Below are 20,556 nucleotides of genomic sequence, written 5' to 3' on the forward strand. Positions count from 1 at the left end.
ATATTTAAAATAACAACTGTTCCTTGTTTACTCATAGAAGTTGAGCAATTTATGAAGACAAGTTGGGTTATTCAAATACTACATGAGTTTGAAATGGCATAAAGAACTGCTTAGAGATCCTAAACAAACTAGATTCTCTGTCATCTGTTTTTTTATTTGCACAGAAGAGGAGTTTAGTACTAACTATAGAAAAGGTCCTCTTCCTTGCCAGTGGAGTTCCGTTGCAACACGTTTGTTATTAATTCAAAACAATTCACTTACTCCGTATTATATTTTACAACACTAGTTGTTTGAAACAATAGTGAACATAAAAAGTTGTTTAACTACTTTTAATCATCAAAATATCTTTCATATTTTGTTAACGTTAGCTTTTATATTTTTCGTCTCACGTATGACACTTCTTGAATAACCCCTCGCCAAAATCTTCCAAATATACTTTTCAACAGGGTTATTAATTCGAATTTTGAAAGTTGAATATTTGTCCATGAGAATCGTAAATGAATAGATTCCAGGTTTTATATAGTATATAGTTACCTATACGTTAAATTGATAAACCATGTTAGGAGTACAGCTATTGATAAGATTTCATTTCTGTCAACTTGTCATTCGATTTTGTGCTTTAGATAATTCCATGTTTGTTAAATGGAAACACAGCAGGTTCCAAACTCTTTTAAAATTCATAAAACTTGATATCATTTTAGTGTTGTTTTCTGATCATACAGAAATGTTCACATTATCCCACTATGTTGTGTATACAATTAGGTAAGCATGTTCTACTATGATTAAGTAGTGCTTGTTCATAAAAGTCTTACAAAATGTTTCTAGATATTTAATAAAAATTAGAAAACACAGCATGATTCAAGCATATTTCCTATATTATTTATAATTACATCCATTAAAACTGCTTTGTTTCATAACGAATGTGAAGTGTTGGTCATACCAATTGCTTAACAACATATGTAATCTTAAAATCTATATTTTGTCTCATAGCAACAATACTGAGTAAAAGCTATCCTAGGTAAAAGACTAAGTACATAACTTTCATAATACGAAAATAATAACAATTAATGTTTCAGAGATTAATTTCAAATAATAAATTATTCAGATACAGTACTGTAGAAAAGTGTATGTCAGGACAAAGTCAAAGGTTATATTTCAGGCTACTTTCAAAGAACAATGGAAGGTAAATCACAGGTGAAACATCAATCTTTTACTAGTCTTCATAGTTATACAACTAAACTCAATGGAAAAGCCTGAGTCCATCAAACAGGTAATATTTTATATGTTCTCGTTTTGCTTTATTAACTGCAGACAGTCTTTCAAGCATTGTTGCAACATATTTATTTAATCAACGTTTCCTTTGGATTTAATTCTAAACACCTCTAATACATTCCTGTAAATTTTGTTTGGAAGTGACTTTTGATTTGTCAAGTTTTTGATCTATCAACTCACAAATCTGCTCAGTTGGGTTGATATTGGAGCTCTGTGGGGGATGGGGGCATTGTATCACTTGAATGACTTCAGCAGATTTTTTCTTAACCACATATTGTCTGTATATTTTGGATGAACATTTGTGGTCATTACATTTTGTTAGTAGAAACCTTTACCAATAAGACTCAAACTACTGGGTTTACTACGACAGACTAATATCTGATGGTACTTGCTCTGATCCATTATTCTATCTATTTTGCAAATATTTCCTGTCGTCTCAGCAGAGAACGTTCTTAAACCGTCACTTTGTCTCTAGTTGACATAATGATAACAAAAAATTTATTTCCACTTTTATGTTTTGCGACTTAAACAACGTGAAATGTTTAAAAAATGCTAATTGTACTGCACTAACGTGAAAAGTAAGCTTACTTATACCACTTCACAACAAAAACGAAAACACGAGAACCTGAACACGAAAAATGGAAAGATTTTCGAAACGTCGTCCTCCACAGGTGTGTTATTTACAACCAGCAGCTGCCATATATTTCGGTTTACTAGTCATGAATACTTTATCTAAACAATCTATAGATGACCATTTAACAAAATCAGTAAAAGCGACTATCAGTTGGTACCTTAAAAGCAAGTAAAATCACCTTGTTTTTGAGTATCAAGAGCTATTCTTCATTATTTTGTCTCTATTTACCTGCTGTCTCAATTTCAGTTATTTAGAGATTCAGTACCACTTGATAATAAACATCTTGTCTAACTTCATGTTAAACGTATGTAAGTCGAAATGTAAATAAAATTTGTACTTGAAACAGTATCAGAATTGCTTGTTAAAAAAAAATGTTATGATGGCTTATAGCTGAAACGTTCGATAAATGGAATAATTTGAAATACATATATTGTTACATTTCTTTTTTTATATAAAAATACATCATTTAACATTACGTAATAGAAAAACCAATATATTTCTTTCTTTATACTATTTTTGAGTCAAGTGAATTATAAAACATATATTTATGGATAAAAGAAGTAAACTTCTTCAGAGTTTAAGACTTTTTCTTAACTTAATTGTTTGTTATTAATACTCGTCTTGGTACTTTTGTTTTCCTTAGGGTGCTTTTTAATTTATTAAAGTACGTTCTTTACGGGCAATTTCTGTTGTTGTTGTATCTGTATATTTATATTTTTTATTGTGAAATTTTAGGAAAGTTTAATTCAGTATCCACTAGGTGAGATAATATTTTACTCAAATTATATGTGTTTAAGCCTAACTTTTTAGCGAACGCTATACGAATCTTGAAAAGCAAAATGGTAAAAGACGATGATCGAAAAGTTTTATGGTGTGGCAATCTGTCTGAGAAGGTTTCTGAAGATTTATTGTATGAGTTATTTTTACAGGTGAGAAAAAGTATTTGTCTTTTATTTTTTTTTTTGTCTTCGTACTTAAGCTAGGTTAATATCACTTAGCCTAACATTAGGTTTCGTAATATCACGTGCCATGGATAGCAGTTAGTCTCCTTTTTTTTTTTTTAAATTTTAGTCATTGTAACTTACGTTAGTTTGCACTACACAAGAAGGTCAAAGTACGAAAACAGTAGTTCAAAAGTGTTGGGTATGAGATTTTTCTGCAGAAATAACTATAAGTGACATCCAGACCACTTGATTCTTCACAAATTGGCAAACCTTTGGTTTTGAACCTTTTTATTAATCGTCATCGTTACCATACCCATTCGTAGTCAGGCCTTAAAGGCCAAACGCTACTTATTCTTCACAGCATTACTATATATACTTGCTACACAAAGTAGAAAGTTTATTCCAATGTATATTCTAAATGCATCACTACATGTAAGGAATAGACTTGCCTGTATTTTTATGGTGCTTAACAAAGTTGTTCTTTTTCACAGTAAACAGCTTCACAAATTTGGCAGTTGGTACAGTTGAAGTTTCTGTACTCTTGTCAGCCTGATTTTCATCAGAGTTCTGTTTCTCACTGTGACAAAACACAAATAAATAAAATTTGACTTGATTTATTTTGATACCATGTATTCAAGAGACCATTGGTTCTTAATGTTTGTCAAAACACACCCTCTTTTAGAAAATAAAAAAATAAATGCTTATTTGGTAATTTTAGCATAAAATTCATAAGATTCTGAGTTCTTAAGTGTTGAAAGTATTCATTTTACCAAATATTTAGGAAAACATTTTGCTAACTGCTTCCTAGATTTCATCAAATAACCATTAAGGCCTGGCTATACAATTGAAAAAAGTAAACATGAGTGCATTTTTCAATAAGATCAAGTTTCTACCTAATCCAAGGATATGGTTAAATAAGGCATTAAATAACCAGTTCATTAGTTGAATTGCAGTATCAGAAACAATTTTAAATAGTCTAACATGTAATAAGAATAATCTAAGTAGAGAATTTATGTGATAAATCCCTAACCTCAGTATATGTATGAACAGGTTATTTTTCTATACTGACACTTTGTTCACTATTGGCCCTTTTTAGCATCATAAAGCAGTTTGAGCAAATGATGCTGTCACTCTCAGCTTAGGTGTGTTCCAGTACCCAGTAGTTCCAGTAAATTTGCATATTTTCTTGCTGAGTCAAGTGTTTCCTTCTTTACTAGAACCAATATAACCATTTGAAAATACAGTTGAATTGTATTTTTAAATCTTGTAGTTGGAAAACAGAATCTGTTTTTAAGCTTAAGGATTGTATTCCTTCACTTAAATCATCGTGTTGATCAGAAAATTACTTGGTTATAGTGGTTGTACTAAATTGAAACTTGTATTAATAAACATGTAAATTTAAGGTCTGCAAACAGATCAAGCTTACTAGGACATTTAATAATTCAATTAAGTTGCTTTAATATCTTAAGAAGGGACAGTTATGAATAAAGCCTTTATATAAAAGATTTTATTCAGGAAATGTTATTCTATATATAGTGGGAGCATGCATATGAAAAATATTTTTACTCTTTAAATAGAACTGGTTTATTAATTTGATTAGTCTGTATAACTGGTTACTGTGATATGAAATGATTGGTTAATCAAAATTGTTATTAAATTAATTAATACTATGAAAATAATCAACTAAATTAAATGTTTTTTTTTTAATATGCTTTTCAGTTATCTGTATCATTGAAATATTGCCATAATGATTTCTTATTAATATTTTCAATTAATTCATTTAAGATTATTTAGCACGATTAGTTAAATAACTCAAGAAAATTATCATCTAACCAAAATTAATGTATTGAGTTATTATAATTTGTTATTATTTCATCTCTGAGACATTTATGAGAACAATTATTGAGTTGAATCTCATTGATTAATGAAGAACCAAACAACTAATTGATTAGCAAATTCCACTAATTGCCCATGTGAAATTACGATGTGAAAATGTTTGACTAGTTTTCTGCAGGGGTGTATAATTCATTCTACCAAATACCTGGAATGACATGATTTAGCTTAACTTTAACCACTAGACAAGGGGGTGTTTGTTCTGTTGCTGAAAAACATTTTTTGCATATTTCTAGGAAGCTGCACCATTTGCTAAAAGTTCTCAGTAGAAGTCTGTTTCACAATATGTACATTTAAAAATATGTACTTCTAAAACTTACACCACAGCTATATATGTATCCAAATCCACAAAATCCTTCAAACACATGTATAGGTTACAAAACATAAATAATTTGTTTGTTTGAATGAGCTTCCCAAAGGGTCAACTGTGTGTCTGCAGATTTGTATTGGTAAAAGGTAGGTTTTGATGCCTGTTTTAGGCACAGCACAGATAGCCCATTGTGTATCTGCATGGTTAACTGCAGTCAAGCCATGTGACTGGATCAACATGCATATATTCATGATCTTTGTTGTCAGTGTATATTAATAAACATGAAAATGTAGCCTATTATTAAAATTTTTATAAAAAAGTTTTAATTTCTTGATTTCAAAAACATTTTTGAAACACTCAAAAGTTAATTTTTAAGTGTCAGCTGATGTGTGTGAGCTCTGAATTTTCTAACTTCCAAAATAAGCTGCTGCAATTTCTGAATACTTAGAAATAAGCTATTTAAAATTACAAACAATTATCTAAAAATTTCTTAAAATCTTCTTTATTTCAATAAATTTATTAATCCCACCAGAAAAGCCTTACCTACTTTTCTAACTTTTGATATTGTTTTCTAAACAACAGAAGGAGCAAAATTTCCTCTGTATGAAGCTTATGGTTCTTCCTATGAATTTTGTGGGAAAGTATTCACTTGACAGAAATGTTTTGTCATTTGATTGTTTAAATACACTGTACAGCTGACAGGATGTCTTTAAATTACTAGTAGCTTCTTTAGGAAGTCAGATCAGTTGCATTAATTTTGAACATTCCATTTTTTGTGTCTGATATATTTTTGTATTTTTTAAAATATTTATTTCATAAGCTACATGATTTTTTTTTTGACACCCAAATTTGTGAGATTCAGTGAGGTGTGGGATAAAATGTAAAATATTTTATTCCAGTCCAAATAGGTCAATTTCAAAGTGAGTATGAAAATTCCATGGTTTTTATATACATCTTTTATTTATTGTTATATATTTTCTTACAAAAGTAACTGAAATTTGTAAACGTTTCAGATTAGTCCTTAAAACTTTAGTAAAACTAAATGTCTAAAACTACACTGGTTTATGTGCTGGTGTCAAATATGGTGCTAGATCACTTGGTGAAATGGCTAATGGATTCCTCGTTTGAGTTACTACTTTTTACATGATGATTACTATTATAATGATACAAAGTATGGTAATAGAACCATAAATTTAAGATGGTTGTGGAAAGGGTTACCAGTTGAAAGTGTTAAGTAATTTGAAATCTTCTGAAATCTATTCACAGTTAAGAATATTTTATTCCATGTTTTTCAGCTTTATTTTATTATATATTGGTAATTTCTGTACAGGTTAAGTTATTGTAGATAAACTATAAACATTTTGCCAAAAATTTGATATTCATTTAGTAATTTTTAGTGGTTATGCAACTGAACAAAAAACATCTTTCATTGAAATTGAAGCAGTAAAAACTATGGAAATTCAAAGATCAATCTTAGGTGTACATACTTAGTAAATGATCTGGTTTTATAGTTACTCAGTTTACCAAATTCTGTGAAGATAATACAGGGAATTCAGTTCTAATGTGTATAGCTTTACAGTTCCAAAGTTGGTCAAATTGACCAATTTCATTCTTATAGGTTTGAATTAATGCAATATTATTCCATTGTTTTTGTTTACAGTAGAAGTCCAGTGAACTTGGCATTTTATATAGTTGTAATATATGTGTGTGTTATATATAAATATATGAGCAGTTTAGATGCATTTCTGACAGAATTAAGCTGTTATTGTTATTATTACTAATGAATTTGCAACAGTTTGACTACAAAAAAAGGCCAATTGATATATAGCCTACATTTAATTTTATGCATTTATTAAAGCTGTACAAATAATAATTTCTCAATATGCCAAATTAGAAGGTACAGTATTTGGCATCTCTTTCACTATTGACCAATACAAACAAAATCCTAGAAGTGTTATATTTACTTTTTTTTGTGGTTAGGAAGAGACAAGTAGGAACTTATCCTTTTAAAATTATTTGTTTTAAAAAATTCCATACCTTTATTCCTGGCTTTATTTTTAAACTTCTGTAAAAAGAAAATAATTATGTTGTAATGTATTTAATTTGAAATCTGTTTATCCAGCTATTATATGATATTTACAAAACTTTTTTACAATGATTCAGTAGCTGTTTGTGGTAATGTGGTAATTTTAAATTGGATGTTGGTAAAAAGTACAACTGTTCTGGGGTGAAACACAATTTGAAACAAACCTTTTAGCTTTTAGTGAAGATTAATACATTCTGATAAAGTTAAATAAACAAAATAACAAAAAAGGACTGTGTTAAAATAGCAAATCCAAGCCTCTGTCTAATTATATTAGTTTGTTATAACTTAACAAATAAGCCAAAACAAAAATAAACAAAGTAAGGTACATTACTATTAAGAGGGTAAACCATAAACTGGAAAGGCAAAATATTTAGAATGATATCCTTATCAATTATTTTAAGTTCTAAATCTAAATAACATACTTCTGTATTAGATATTGAACTATTTTCATTTTCAAATTCTACTGAATAAATAGTGTTATTAACATTATTTATTTCAGGATTATTTATATTAACTAAATCATCTATATATCTAAGTTAAAATATCTGTATTTGTGTAGTTTTTTCAGTAAATATATTCTCATAATAGTAAAGATGTAAATTTGCTATACAAGTATAGTTAGCTCTCATGGGAACTCCTATTCTTTAAAAACTTGTTTATTGAAAAATATATTATTATTGTAAATACAAAAACTTAATATCATTTATGTGTTTGGAGCAAAATGTTTTTTCTTCCAGTTGTGTAAATCTACAGAAGAATTTTGTTTAGAATGAAGTTTTAATGAAATTATTAATAACTATCTTTAGATTGGTTAAAAAGTTTAAATGTTTATGTACTGTTGATGTCTTTTATCATAATTAATGCATAAAAAATTTTACAAATGATACCAATGCTACAATTAATGTACGTGGTGAGGGGACCTCCCAGGGAAGGTTTTGTTCTGTCTGGATACCTTCTCTGGGATCTAAACATCCACCCACGTGTTTGCCGTGCGTGGCGACCCGTGAAGGGGAGGAGAGGATCCTGGTGGTTAAGGGGTCCAACCCTAATGCACCACTTTGGCCTTGAATTCCTGTAGATGGGCAGCCTTTGGGTGGCCCCCCTTGGATCAGTCGGCTGGTCCACTTGGGCTAGAGTCAACCAAGTACCAGTGTTGGAAGTTCTCAATGGGTGTTGTGGACATTGTGCCTGATTCTGGTGTTTGGGTATAGTGCTCACGAAACCCTGGCGTTGCTGCATTGTCTTTGCATGACATTGTAGTGCGTCTCCTCATAGGGCTCCATGGTGGATGGGGTCAGCGGGTACCGAAATTTTTCTTTTTTTCCTATGGATCCAACTTCAAAAAATTTAAATAAAATAGTGCAAAAGAGTCAATAGGTAAGCGACCACGTCTTGAAGACTCTGAGCAGCAATCTTCAACATTTGTAACACATGTACCTCATTTTCTTATATTACATTCTCTTTTAGAAAAACCTTTAGGGCAATTGTCCCCCTCTTTTATTCAGAAGGGACTATAGGGTCTTGCTGGCTCTCCAAAGTCAGTAAAGAAGCTTCTATCTGGAGACATATTAGTTGAAACATCCACAACCCACCACAGTGAACTCCTCTTGAATTCAACGGCAATTGGGGATATACCTATTGAGGTTACCCCTCATGCTACCTTGAATTCATCACGAGGAGTTATTGTTGAGAGGGATTTGAAGAACGTCCCTGAGTCAGAGATTCTCGCTGGTCTCTCCACTCAAGGAGTTTCTGCAGTGAGGTACATCTCCACTCGCAAAGATGGAGTTACACTGCCAACAAATTCTTTCGTTTTGACATTTACATCATCACGTGCACCTGCCACCATCAAGGCAGGGTATCTAATTTGCAGGATACGGCCATACATTCCAAACCCTCTCCGATGTTTCCAATGTCAGAGTTTCGGCCACTCAAAGACATCGTGTCGTGGTTCCCTGACATGTGCTCGTTGTGGTGGCAAGGACCACAATGCCTATGAATGTAACATGGACCCACATTGCGTCAACTGCAATGGTTCTCACCCTTCCTACTTTCGTTCTTGCCCAAAATGGTTGGAGGAAAAAGAGGTGCAGCATTTGAAAATGACTCATAACATTAGTTATCCTGAGGCTCAGAAATTGCTGCCCGCCACTCCATCTCGGACATATTCTGCTGCACTTCATTCCACAACTACAGTGGGAGTGCAGACAGATCTCTCTGTGCCTCCAAGAGAATCGTTTTCAAAACAAATGAAAAGCCTTTTGACCTCCATGGTTAAAAAAGTTGATGAATCGACTTCCACACCCATCTCTGTTCCTTTCATACATTCCAACAAACCTCAAGATCCACATCCTTCAGTTTTAAATACAGGCATTTCTTCTGATTCATCTTTTTCTCCCACCCCAAGAGGCAAAACAATTATTCGTTCGCATCCTTAGTCACTGGAATCCACTTCCAATAACAAAGATTTGCCCAATCGACCCAGGGCAGGATCCATGGAGGTTGATAGACCTCCTCCGACTAAGGACAGTAAGGAAAAGACGTGGTCGTAAACAGAAGGGTTCTCCAGCCACTTCACCTACCCGTCATTAAAAATGGCCACCTTAATACAATGGAACTGTCGAAGTTTACGTTCTAATCTGGATGATTGCTTCCTACCATCCTGTATGTCTTTCCTTACAAGAAACATTTCAAAACCTGCTGGTACAGTCACCATTTGGCAGTATTCTCTGTACAGAAATGACAGGCTGTGTGATGGACGAGTACATGGAGGGGTGGCACTATTGGTTGATCAGCATATGCCCACCCTGTCTTTGTCACTCAACACACCCTTGGAGGCCGTAGCCATCCGTGTTTTCTTGGGTCATACCATCACTGTTTGTTCTCTCTATCTGTCCCCCTGGTGAGACATATGATCAATCAGACCTTGATGCTCTCGTTGAACAGTTGCCGCCTCCCTTTCTACTCCTGGGGGACTTTAATGGACATCATCCCCTCTGGGGAAGTGCTGTTATTGATGGGAGGGGTTGCTCTGTAGAGCGTATGCTCTCTGATCACAATCTTTCTCTTTTCAATACTGGTTCTTCCACTTATTTTCATGCACCTAGTCAGACCTTTGCCACTATTAATCTCTGTTTGCTCCCCTTCATTATTCTCCCATTTTTCATGGAGGGTTGACAGTACTCCACTAGGCAGTGATCATTTTCCTATTCTTTTGAGAGAGACAACCCGTGGTCGATGCCACCCTACCCACGTGCCCTGGTGGAAGCTGGATCAGGCAGACTGGTCCACTTTCAATGCTCTTGCAGAACTTATTCCTGTCATCGTGAATCAGCCATCAAGAGATGACTGTGTGGCAGTGGTAACTGGCTGTATTATACAAGCAGCTGCTCAGTGTATTCCTAAAACCTCGACACGTTTTCCACTATATTCTCGTCATGGTGGAATCCTGCTTGCCACTTAGCACGGAAGGCTCAAAAATGGGCCTGGGATATTTTTAGTAGATATCCCACACTTTCAAACCACGTCGCATTCCAATGGGCCCGTGCACATGCTAGGTGGGTAAGACGTCATAGCGAGAAGGAATCTTGGATTAAGTTCACAACTAGCATATCTTCTACCACCAGTTCCAAGGTCATATGGGACAGGATTCGAAAGGTCAGTGGGCACTACAATTCTGCCCCCCTCTCAATTTTACTCTCTGATGGTCAGGAGGTGGCTGAACTCCGGAGCATCGCTGATACTCTAGGTGAATGCTTTTGCTGGGTATCTAGCACTTCTGCTTGTTCCTCCACCTTCTTGGCCATCAAGACTCAGACAGAGCGTTCACCTCTTTCCTTTCGAACTGACTGTCTCTTTGACTATAATTGTCCCTTTACACTGGTGGAACTGAAAATGGCCCTTCATCGGTCTGGCAGTACATCTGTTGGACCTGATGATGTACACTGTGACATGCTGCACCATCTATCTCCTGCTTTTCTTGATGTCTTTCTAATTGTCTTTAACCTGATCTGGCAGGAGAATGTTTTTCCTGATGCCTGGCACCACGCTATTATTTTACCTTTCTCTAGCCAGGGAAAGATCCCAAGATTCCTTCAAACTACCGTCCAATTGCTTTGATGAGCTGTCTCTGTAAGATCTTAGAAAGGATGGTTAATATTCATCTTGTTTGGTTCCTTGAATCAAACAACCTCCTCTCGCCCACCCAGTGTGGGTTCTGATGACAGCATTCCACCATGGACCACCTAATTTGACTTGAAACATCAATCAGAGAAGCCTTTCTCAAATGCCAACATCTTGTGTCAATATTCTTTGACATTGAGAAGGCTTATGACACAACATGGAGGTATGGCGTTTTGTGAGACCTCCATACATATGGGTTACGTGGCCATTTACCCATGTTTATTAAAAAATTTTTAATGGACAGGAGATTCCAAGTTCGTGTGGGTTCAGGTAATTCAGTGAGCTCTGCCATGGTTTGCTGTGGTGGTTGCACGCAGAATCCCCTCTACAGCTTCTGTGTTCACTACTGAACTGTATGCCATATCTCTTTCCATGGATCATATTGAAGCTGAGCAGTACTCCAACTGCACTATTTATACTGACTCACTTAGTTCTCTACTGGCCCTGGAATCGCTACACATTGGCTCACACCCTGTTCTTGCTGATATTCAAAACCGACCAGCCCATTTCTCATTAACTGCTATTTCTATCCAGTTTTTCTGGATACCAGGCCATGTTGGTATTCGCGGGAATGACCTTGCAGACGGGGCAGCTAAATGTATCTGCTCCGGCACTATCACCACTGTGCCTATTCCGTATATGGACTATGGTCTTGTATTCAAGGCTTGGCTCTGTGCTAGCTGGCAGTCCATTTGGAGTGAGCAATGTGACAATAAGCTTTTTCACATAAAACCCTTTATTGGGCTTTGGCCATCTAGCTTCCGTGAGGTTCGGAAGGAGGAAGTTGTTCTAACTAGACTATGCATTGGTCACAGTTTTTTAACTCATCGTTTTCTTTTATCTGGAACTGATGCACCAGTGTGTAGTTTGTGTAACACTCAAATCACTGTAAGCCACATTTTACTTTCTTGCCATCGTTATGATTCTCAATGATGGCACTATTTTAAACATGTTTTTTCCCAGGGTTTATCTGTAACATTGGACAGTGTTATTGATGATGGTGACACTGTCCACCTTGATAAAGTTTTTAGTTTTTTAATGGCCATTAATCTTTTTAATCTCATTTAAGTGTTGAATATTTATTCATTACACCTTTTTAATTGTGGTTCCCTTTTTACAGTTTCATTCTCTCTAGTTCAATTTGACATTGGAAAATGGCCAAAACATTAAATAACTCGACACCAGGACTGGAAAGGCCAACTTCAGGTGACTAACGCTGCTGTTTGAACTACTCGTTAGTCGTCCTGGCGAGTTGTTATTACACTTTTGCTGCATGTCATTTAACACTTTTATTACCTTACCTTTTAGTACTGGCCATAATGACAGATAACCTGGAACCAGGACTGGAAAGACCAACTTCAGGTGACTGACGGTGGTTCTTTTACTTACCTGTTAGTCTTCCTGGCGGGTTATGATCATTACCATTCTGTTACAGGAAGTCCTTTACAACTTTTTAGACTGGATGCCAACATTGGTTTTATGCCATTTTATGTTTTAATTGCTGTTTTGTTTTTACCTTCATTTACTTTTACAAATTTTACTCCATTTACTTTACTTTTACCTTTTTATTGGACATTTAGCTTCTCATTATTACGATTTTGCTATGTGTCTTAAAATGACACATAACCCGGAACCAGGACTGGAAAGGCCAACTTCAGGTGACTGACGGTAGTTCGTGAACTTACCTGTTAGTCTTCCTGGTGGGTTATAATCATTACCATTATGCTAGAGTAAGTACTTTAGAACTTCTTTTACTCTGCTTTCTCTCATAACATTGTAGACTAGGTGTCAACATTGGTTTTATGCCTTTTCTGTTTTTCAGTGATGTTTTGTTTTACCTTCATTTCCTTTTATGTATTTTACTACATTTACTTTTATTTTTACCTTTTTAACGGACATTTGGCGGATAGCCTAGCTGCTTTGTGCCATAAACACTAAATCAATCAATCAGTCAAGCTACAGTTAATCTCATAAATGGGAATTATTACATATTTTTCTTGCAATTCTTGGATTGTATTTTTAACTGATGAAATGATAAATCTGGATGGTATTTCTTTATTTTTATATGGGATTATTTTATTTTTATTTTTTTAAGTACATATGACTTCCATTCCAGAAATCACTTAGGTGGATAAGATGTAATACAGTTAAGTTTAAAAATATATTCATCATTATTGTTTTCAATAGATTTTATAATATTATTCTTATTACATTTTGTGGCTTTTCTGTATTTAAGTCCTTTTTTGAGTATTTCACATAATATTTTATCTTTTATAATTTCCATGTTACCAGTTACAATATGTTTATGAAAAGTATCAATAAATAAATAAAGTATTTTCACACTCACAGGGCAAGTTATTAACTTCATTTACATTTAGATTATTAGTTGAAAACTTTTATAATTATACAGTGATGGACCAACTGTAATTTAGTATTTATAAACAATGGTAGGCTTTAAGTTTTTACAAGGATACATATAATTTTTTTTATATATATATGAATGATTTTAGAAATCTGCAAATCATTGATTATTTTATGTCTAAAATTAATTACCAAATATGAAGATCTGAATTTGGGAAGATTAATTTGATAAATCTTTTTAAAGTAATTTACATACACTAATACTAATTTGTAGGAAGTTTTAGTTTGCTTTGCACAATTTTTACTCACCATTTACAACAGGGCATCTATTATTTTAAACCTGATTTTAACATAAAACTAAGCTGCTCATTTAGCTTATCACTTCCAGAAACAGTCTCGTAACATGCCTGATATTAAAAAACAAGAAAAGAGGGAGTGTTGTTCTTCCTCCATGTTTCATATTGTGACATGGAATAGTAAGTACATCTCATATCAATCACATTATAGTTGTGATTTTGAATTATGTTGAGTTGAACTGTAATTAGTACTCTTATTATTTCATGCCTTTTTTTTTATGTAATCATATTGAATATTTTAAAAAATATGTGGATTCCCAAAATGTACTGTATATTTTTCTTTCAGGCTGGACCTTTGGAAGGGATAACTATACCAAAAGATAAAGAAGGAAAGAGAAGACCTTATGCTTTTATTACATTTAAACATGAAGAATCGGTGTCATATACAATGGCTCTTTTGGATGGAATTAAGTTGTTTGGACGGCAGTTAAGGTTGCAGCATAGGTCTGGAAGTGATACAAAGCAAAATAAATATTTATTAGCAATGGAAGCACATCAGCGTTCTCTTTACCCTGCTGACTCTACAAAATCTGGAGATAGTGGAATTGGTGTACTACAGAAAAGCTTTCAGTCTTTTTCTCCAGCCAGTCACCATCATGTGCCTGGCAGACATAATAAAAGATATGAAAAAATTTACCAAGATTCACGTTTAAATATGTCCGATTTTGTTGATGAGCAACACGTCACTGATGCTCGAAGTCACATCAGTCAAAAGGATATTTGGATTCCTTCAAAATTAAGAGGTGACATAAATCAAGGGCAACGGTACAATACAATGCAAAGCATTGGTCGAAATTCCTCTCATGTAGGTGATTTTCAACAGATTAGTAGTACCACATTTGGTCAGATGTCAGTGAATCCCCATCTTCAGATGTTGCATCATGATCAAATGCAGTTGTTTCATTTTCAGAACTTACAGTACAATAGAAGTGGAATTCCCATAGCTGCTTCTCATGGAATAAGATCAGCATTCTGGCAGGGCCCTGTTTAAATAATTCTATTGAATCCCTCCTGTTAGAAGTGACCTTCAAAATTTCCAAAAAATAAATGCACAATGATAAAACCATTCGTTTTTAGCCGATAAATTTTACACAACCATATTTTATAATTCTTTTAGAAATCATCATCATCATAATGTGTACATCTTGGATAGCTAATTTAGCAGTACTCACTACATTGCATACTCATTTAAGTATATTATGATTGTGGAGTTCGAAGTGTTTTGTAATATCAGAAAATAAAAGTTTACAGCACTGATAAGTATTTTTACATAGTCTTGAGATCATATATTAAAGTTTTACTAGTATCAATTCAGTCCCTGTTGATACTAAATATTGGGGTGGGTTTAATTAATAAGCACACAAGTCATAAATAATGTGTATAATCTAAATTGTACATGATTGTACCTTAAATATGTATTGAAATATCTTTATGTTAATTTTAAATTATAAAGAAAAACTTAGAGCTGTTGTCATGTTTGCAATTTGAAATGAAACTACTTTGTTGTAATGTTTTTCTGGGATGGGTGTTTTTTTTTTTTTGTGCAGTTATTAAAAATATACCTTATACATTTATTATTGTTATAATAGTGCAAAAGGAGTTTAAAATAAGTTTGTGTAAAATGGATGTTCTCACATAATCATGAAATCTTTTATCACATATTGATATTTGTGTGTTAAGTAATTAAAGGGGGAGACAATAAAGCATCTATGATTTTTCTGTGTATAGTAGGAATGTGAAGTTTTAAAGGAATTTACATTCTATTATGTGGCCAAGAAATAAATATATTAGTCATTTAATCTTATTTAAAAATTTTTAGAAATGTTTAAAAAAATGAAGATTCACCTCTAGATAGCAATTAAATGTGTTGAAGAGTAATCTAAATTATTTAATAAAACTTTATAACATCATAGAAAATGTTCAGTTATGTGAACAAAAAATCAAAATTTTTAGGACAACTTCTCAATTACCTAAAAACATTGATTACACAAATTAGTGGAATATAAAATTGGTGAATGAAAATTACAGTTAAATATCTTAATGTCATGAAAATAATCAACTAATTGAAATTTTAAGTATTCAAATAATCAAAAAATTGTCATCATAATTTGTTAATAATATTTGTTATTAATTCAAAATCAGTGATGGATTAATTGAAGTTAATGTTTCCAGTTATTACTATTTTTTATTTTTGCAAATATCAATGACTTTTAAGGATAATTGATTGCTTAAATGTAATTAAATTAATGAACCTGACCGTTAAGTGATTAACAAATTCCACTAATCATCCAGCTCTAATATTTACATATACATGCACAAACAGGTCCATCTCTGTCTAATGATTTATCTCTTCAGCTTGTAGTGAGCAGGAGTTAAGAATAAAAGGAACCTTTCATCAGTGTTTTTAAATATTTTCTCAACAAAATGTAAAATGTGAAGGAACTTCTCTAAGAGCCAAGATAAGCCTTTGGAGTTTTACATATTTGTATACCTTTTTACTTGAACTTGGAAGATTCAGTTATTTAAAATATCAAGACTTAACTGTCATTATAGCATTTGCAGCAGTTAAAAAATATGTAAGGTCAAGTACTGAAATTTTTATATACCATTTATGAAATGTTTTTAGAAATGAGCTGAATTAAAATGTACTTTTTTCACAAAAACAATTAGCATTAAACACCGTTTAAAGCTAGATATTAAAAAGATGTTTTGAATGCAGTTTGACTTCCTCTCATACAAATGCTTTTCATTTGTTTTTTTTTCTTCTACCCTCTGAGAATTGCTAAAAGAAATTTAATACTCAGTGCAGCAGTCTATGTACCTAACCAATTTAATAATTCCACTATTGAACATGTATATGGCATATGATTACACCAACAGTATTGCACCACCTATGTAGCTGCATCTAGTTGCCTCTGCTATTCCTGTTCAATTTTCACTTTCTTGATTGGCATAGCATTGTTTATACATGTGACTTTTACTTATGAGGGTTAAGGTGCTTGTTTAAACTCCAGGAAGGTTTCCAGTCTGGTTGATCAAGGAGTCTTCTTTCCACATTACCATATATGACATTTTTTCCTAATTATATCCTTTCTAATGATATATCCCAACAATTCCACACTGGTAATTTCTATCACCAAGCAAGGGTGTACCAATTTCAAATCTTGTGTGCTTTCAGATTGTGGGTCTTATTTTCTGGTTCTAAAGTAATGACATTGTGGTTTAGCTCTGTGTTCTATCTGCAGGTTGTTTTTGGTGGGTGTGTACCCCAGTTGGGGACACCTTTTCTATGCCTTCACCAGCCAAACTTCTTTTTGGTTCCCCAGTCCACACCTGCTAAATCTGGTCAATATTGGAGGAGTCTGCACATTTATGCTCACTCTCCTATTCAATCCCCATACACACTTCTGTTCCTAATCCAAACCATCTCTTGTCTTACTGGTGGTTCAATATTGGCTAATGCAACCAAGGTTCCCACTGCTTTGACCATCACTTTTACACCCTCTTCTATCTATACTACTGTCAGAGGCTACTCTGTCCATCTTGGTTGGATACTGTTCATTGACACATCACTACACTCCATCTTCATGCATGGTCACATTTTTATTTGACATGATTTTTGTCACATTCATTGCCTCAACTGAAGGACTGACTCATCAATTTTCCATTCCATCAGACCTTCATCCGTGTCCCTTTACCAAAGGTGATTTTTTATTTTCTGGAACCCTGTTATTATCTGTGTACTGATCTGTCCACTGTTAAGCTTACTGGTTTGGTTCAGCAACTCATTAGGCTGATGTATTCAGACTTGTCCATAGAAGGTCTCTACATCCACAGTGTTTCTTCTTATCAAATTTTTCATATTACCATGCCTTCCTTCACTGTTCATTGGGAGAGATAATTCATGCCAGAATGTGGATAAATTCCAATATCTTCATTGCATATATGCACAATGTAGATGTATCTTCCTCAGATGGATATCTTTTCCCTCTTGTGCTGAGTTTAGATACATCCATCTATCTTTTACTGGAATGATTTTTATCAATTCCTTTCATTTATGTTTTCTGTCCAGAAATTTTTTTTCTTCAAAATATTGATAATGGAATCCCACTCTATGGCAGATTTTGCTTGATCAGGTATGCTTTGTGTCAAACCTGCACTATATGCTGATTGTGGTATAGTGCTCACTGTAGAAATGGATTATTCTGCAAGACCACTTGTGGCATGTCTTGTGGTATGTACATGTTTATAGACTGGGTATATGGACTTCATGAGTAAAGCAGGAGGAGATTTCTGCCCATTCCTGCTGACAGTTTGAATAAATCAGGGTCAGTCTGGTTTTTAAAACATAGAATTGTGGACATTCATTGTACTTTAGATGATGTGATATTCCTCTGGACTCCTCAACACATTTACTTCCCCATCCTTACCAGTACCCAGCCACGAGGGTGTTAGACCATGGAGGATTCCTTCTGAGTGTGTTGTAGAATATTAATTTACCATACATCTCATGATCATTCACTCAGTGAGAAGAAGGCAAAGCTGGTTTCACTCCTTCCATTTTTTCTAGATACTTTTTTCCAGGTGGACAATTGTCAGTGGGAGCAGGACCAGCTAACATGGAATCCTCATAATATTGAGTTTGGGAATTCATCTCCCTTGTATTACCAGCAGTAAGATGTATGTATACTATTCCTGTGGTTGAGTTAACATTGCATCTCCTTCTCTTAATTTTAGATGCAGGATGTTTCTTCCATGCATTTATCATTGGGTGAGTTCTGGTTTCTACTTATAATACTGCTTACAGATATTGCTTTGTTCTTATGACTGAGTTGAGGCAATGCTACAACCCCATCATGCCAGTTTTGGTTTGTTGTATTTCTTATAGTGATTTGGGGAATTTGTCTGAATGCTAGCTTCCTCTTTGTTATTCTGATTGCTTGACGTGCGACACACTATTTTCTTACTGTTGGAGTTGATTAGTTTTTTGTGACATTGTCCACATGCCACTATGTTTATGTTACACTTTGTTTTATCTGTTTTAATCTAATGCTATGGATGAGTTATGGAACGTCATTTGTCCAGTAGAGGTTGGGTATATATTTAGTTTATTCAATTCATACTCTGGATTGCACTTCTCAGAATAAATTGTGCTTGTGCACATTCTTTTTTTCCACCTGTATCAGTTTCATTTCTTTCTTCAGGGAAAGAGCATACATTTTCCAGATTTTGTGCTTTGGTTTCATCTCAGAACACACCTATTCATTTTGGGCAGTTTTTTTCCACTTGGGTTCAATGATGAGGATCTACATTGGTCCCTCCATCTTTGCAAAATGTAATTTTATCAGAGTCTTGCCATTTCTCACAAATGAAGATTGAGAGGGATAGTAGAGGAAAGCTAACTGAGTCAATATAGGTAATGCAATAGTGGAGAGTAGTCATGTGCCGTGTACGTTTTCAATTGTGTTACAGAATTGGTGGGGTATGTAGACTGATGTACTGAGAGTGAAGAATTTTTATCAATGCTTTGAGGGCAGAGAGAAGGGCGAGATACTTTTGTATGGAAGAAGATAAGTACTTGTCAGAAATATATTTTCAGTGTAAGAAAATATTAACTTTTGTTTTTCTTTTAGTAGAGTGAAACTACTAATTTGGTCATCTTTCCAGGTTGTATCACGAGTAAACATGGAAAGCAATGTTAAATTACTTTCAATCACCTCACAATATAGTATTTCTTCTTTTTGCTTTTAATCAGACACAAGTTTTTATTTATAAATCTGTTAAGCCATTTTGTAGAAAAAAACTATATAAAGTTATACAAATTTTCAAAATATAATCTGGGAATTTGGGGTTTATATATATTTACTTTTGAATGTTTGAGAAATTTTCTAATGCCTGACAATTGTTCTGTGTAATATTTCTAAAATATTTGTTTTGACTACAACACACTTCATAAAGTTAAATGACAGTGACAGTAGAAGCTTTTCACAACATTTCAAATATGTCAAACTTTGTTTACAAATTTAAAATGAATCACAGTTTGAAATTGTATCATTTACTGAATAGAACACACTGATATATAATAGAGTAATTCATCTGAAAATAATAAAATCACAAGTTGAATGTTTTTGGTTAGAAATATTATTTGACCATTAGTAAGATAGATGTTTGATTTTAATTATGAATTCTAATTTTGCTTAAATTTTTTGTAATCCTTAAGGTTACCTAGAGTTAAAATAAAAATAATGTATTATTTGCAAGATGTTTCCTGAAGAGCTCTTTTCAGTTAGTGCAAGTGTTAAACATATGTTGAACAGAATAATTATTATAATTCTGATTATTAGGTACTTTTTTATTCATTTGTTAGCTTTGCTGAGGTATCTGCATTATTTCTAGACAATATTAAAAGAGCTATATACAGATTTCAGCTGAGCATTATTGAGGTACTCTGAGGAATAAAAATATAAATATAACATTTAAAGTTGAGTTACATGGAAAATACACTAATCATAAAAATG

General features: G+C 33.4%; 2 protein-coding genes across 2 annotated transcripts in view; both read left to right on the forward strand.

Moving 5' to 3' along the window:
- Window positions 1–2,662: 2,662 nt before the first annotated feature.
- Window positions 2,663–20,298, forward strand: LOC143255298 (uncharacterized). The gene is made up of 2 exons (XM_076510749.1): window positions 2,663–2,835; window positions 14,325–20,298. The coding sequence occupies exons 1-2, from the start codon at window positions 2,746–2,748 to the stop codon at window positions 15,027–15,029; spliced, it is 795 nt and encodes a 264-aa protein (XP_076366864.1). The 5' UTR covers window positions 2,663–2,745; the 3' UTR covers window positions 15,030–20,298.
- LOC143254935 (apicoplast pyruvate carrier 1-like) overlaps window positions 18,177–20,556 on the forward strand; it is a 55,872-nt gene continuing 53,492 nt past the window's right edge. Inside the window, exons 1-2 of the mRNA XM_076509845.1 lie at window positions 18,177–18,272; window positions 18,623–18,711. Coding sequence (XP_076365960.1) covers window positions 18,177–18,272; window positions 18,623–18,711 — 185 coding nt within the window. The remainder of the gene's footprint in view (window positions 18,273–18,622; window positions 18,712–20,556) is intronic.

The sequence above is a fragment of the Tachypleus tridentatus genome, chromosome 7 (genome assembly GCF_004210375.1).
Source record: "Tachypleus tridentatus isolate NWPU-2018 chromosome 7, ASM421037v1, whole genome shotgun sequence".
NCBI classification, from domain to species: Eukaryota; Metazoa; Arthropoda; class Merostomata; order Xiphosura; family Limulidae; genus Tachypleus; species Tachypleus tridentatus.

Coding starts and splice junctions, on each gene's coding strand:
- LOC143255298 (XM_076510749.1), top strand. CDS start 2,746: ATGGTAAAAGACGATGATCGAAAAGTTTTATGGTGTGGCAATCTGTCT. Junction 2,836..14,324: donor TGTATGAGTTATTTTTACAG/GTGAGAAAAAGT, acceptor TTTTTCTTTCAG/GCTGGACCTTTGGAAGGGAT.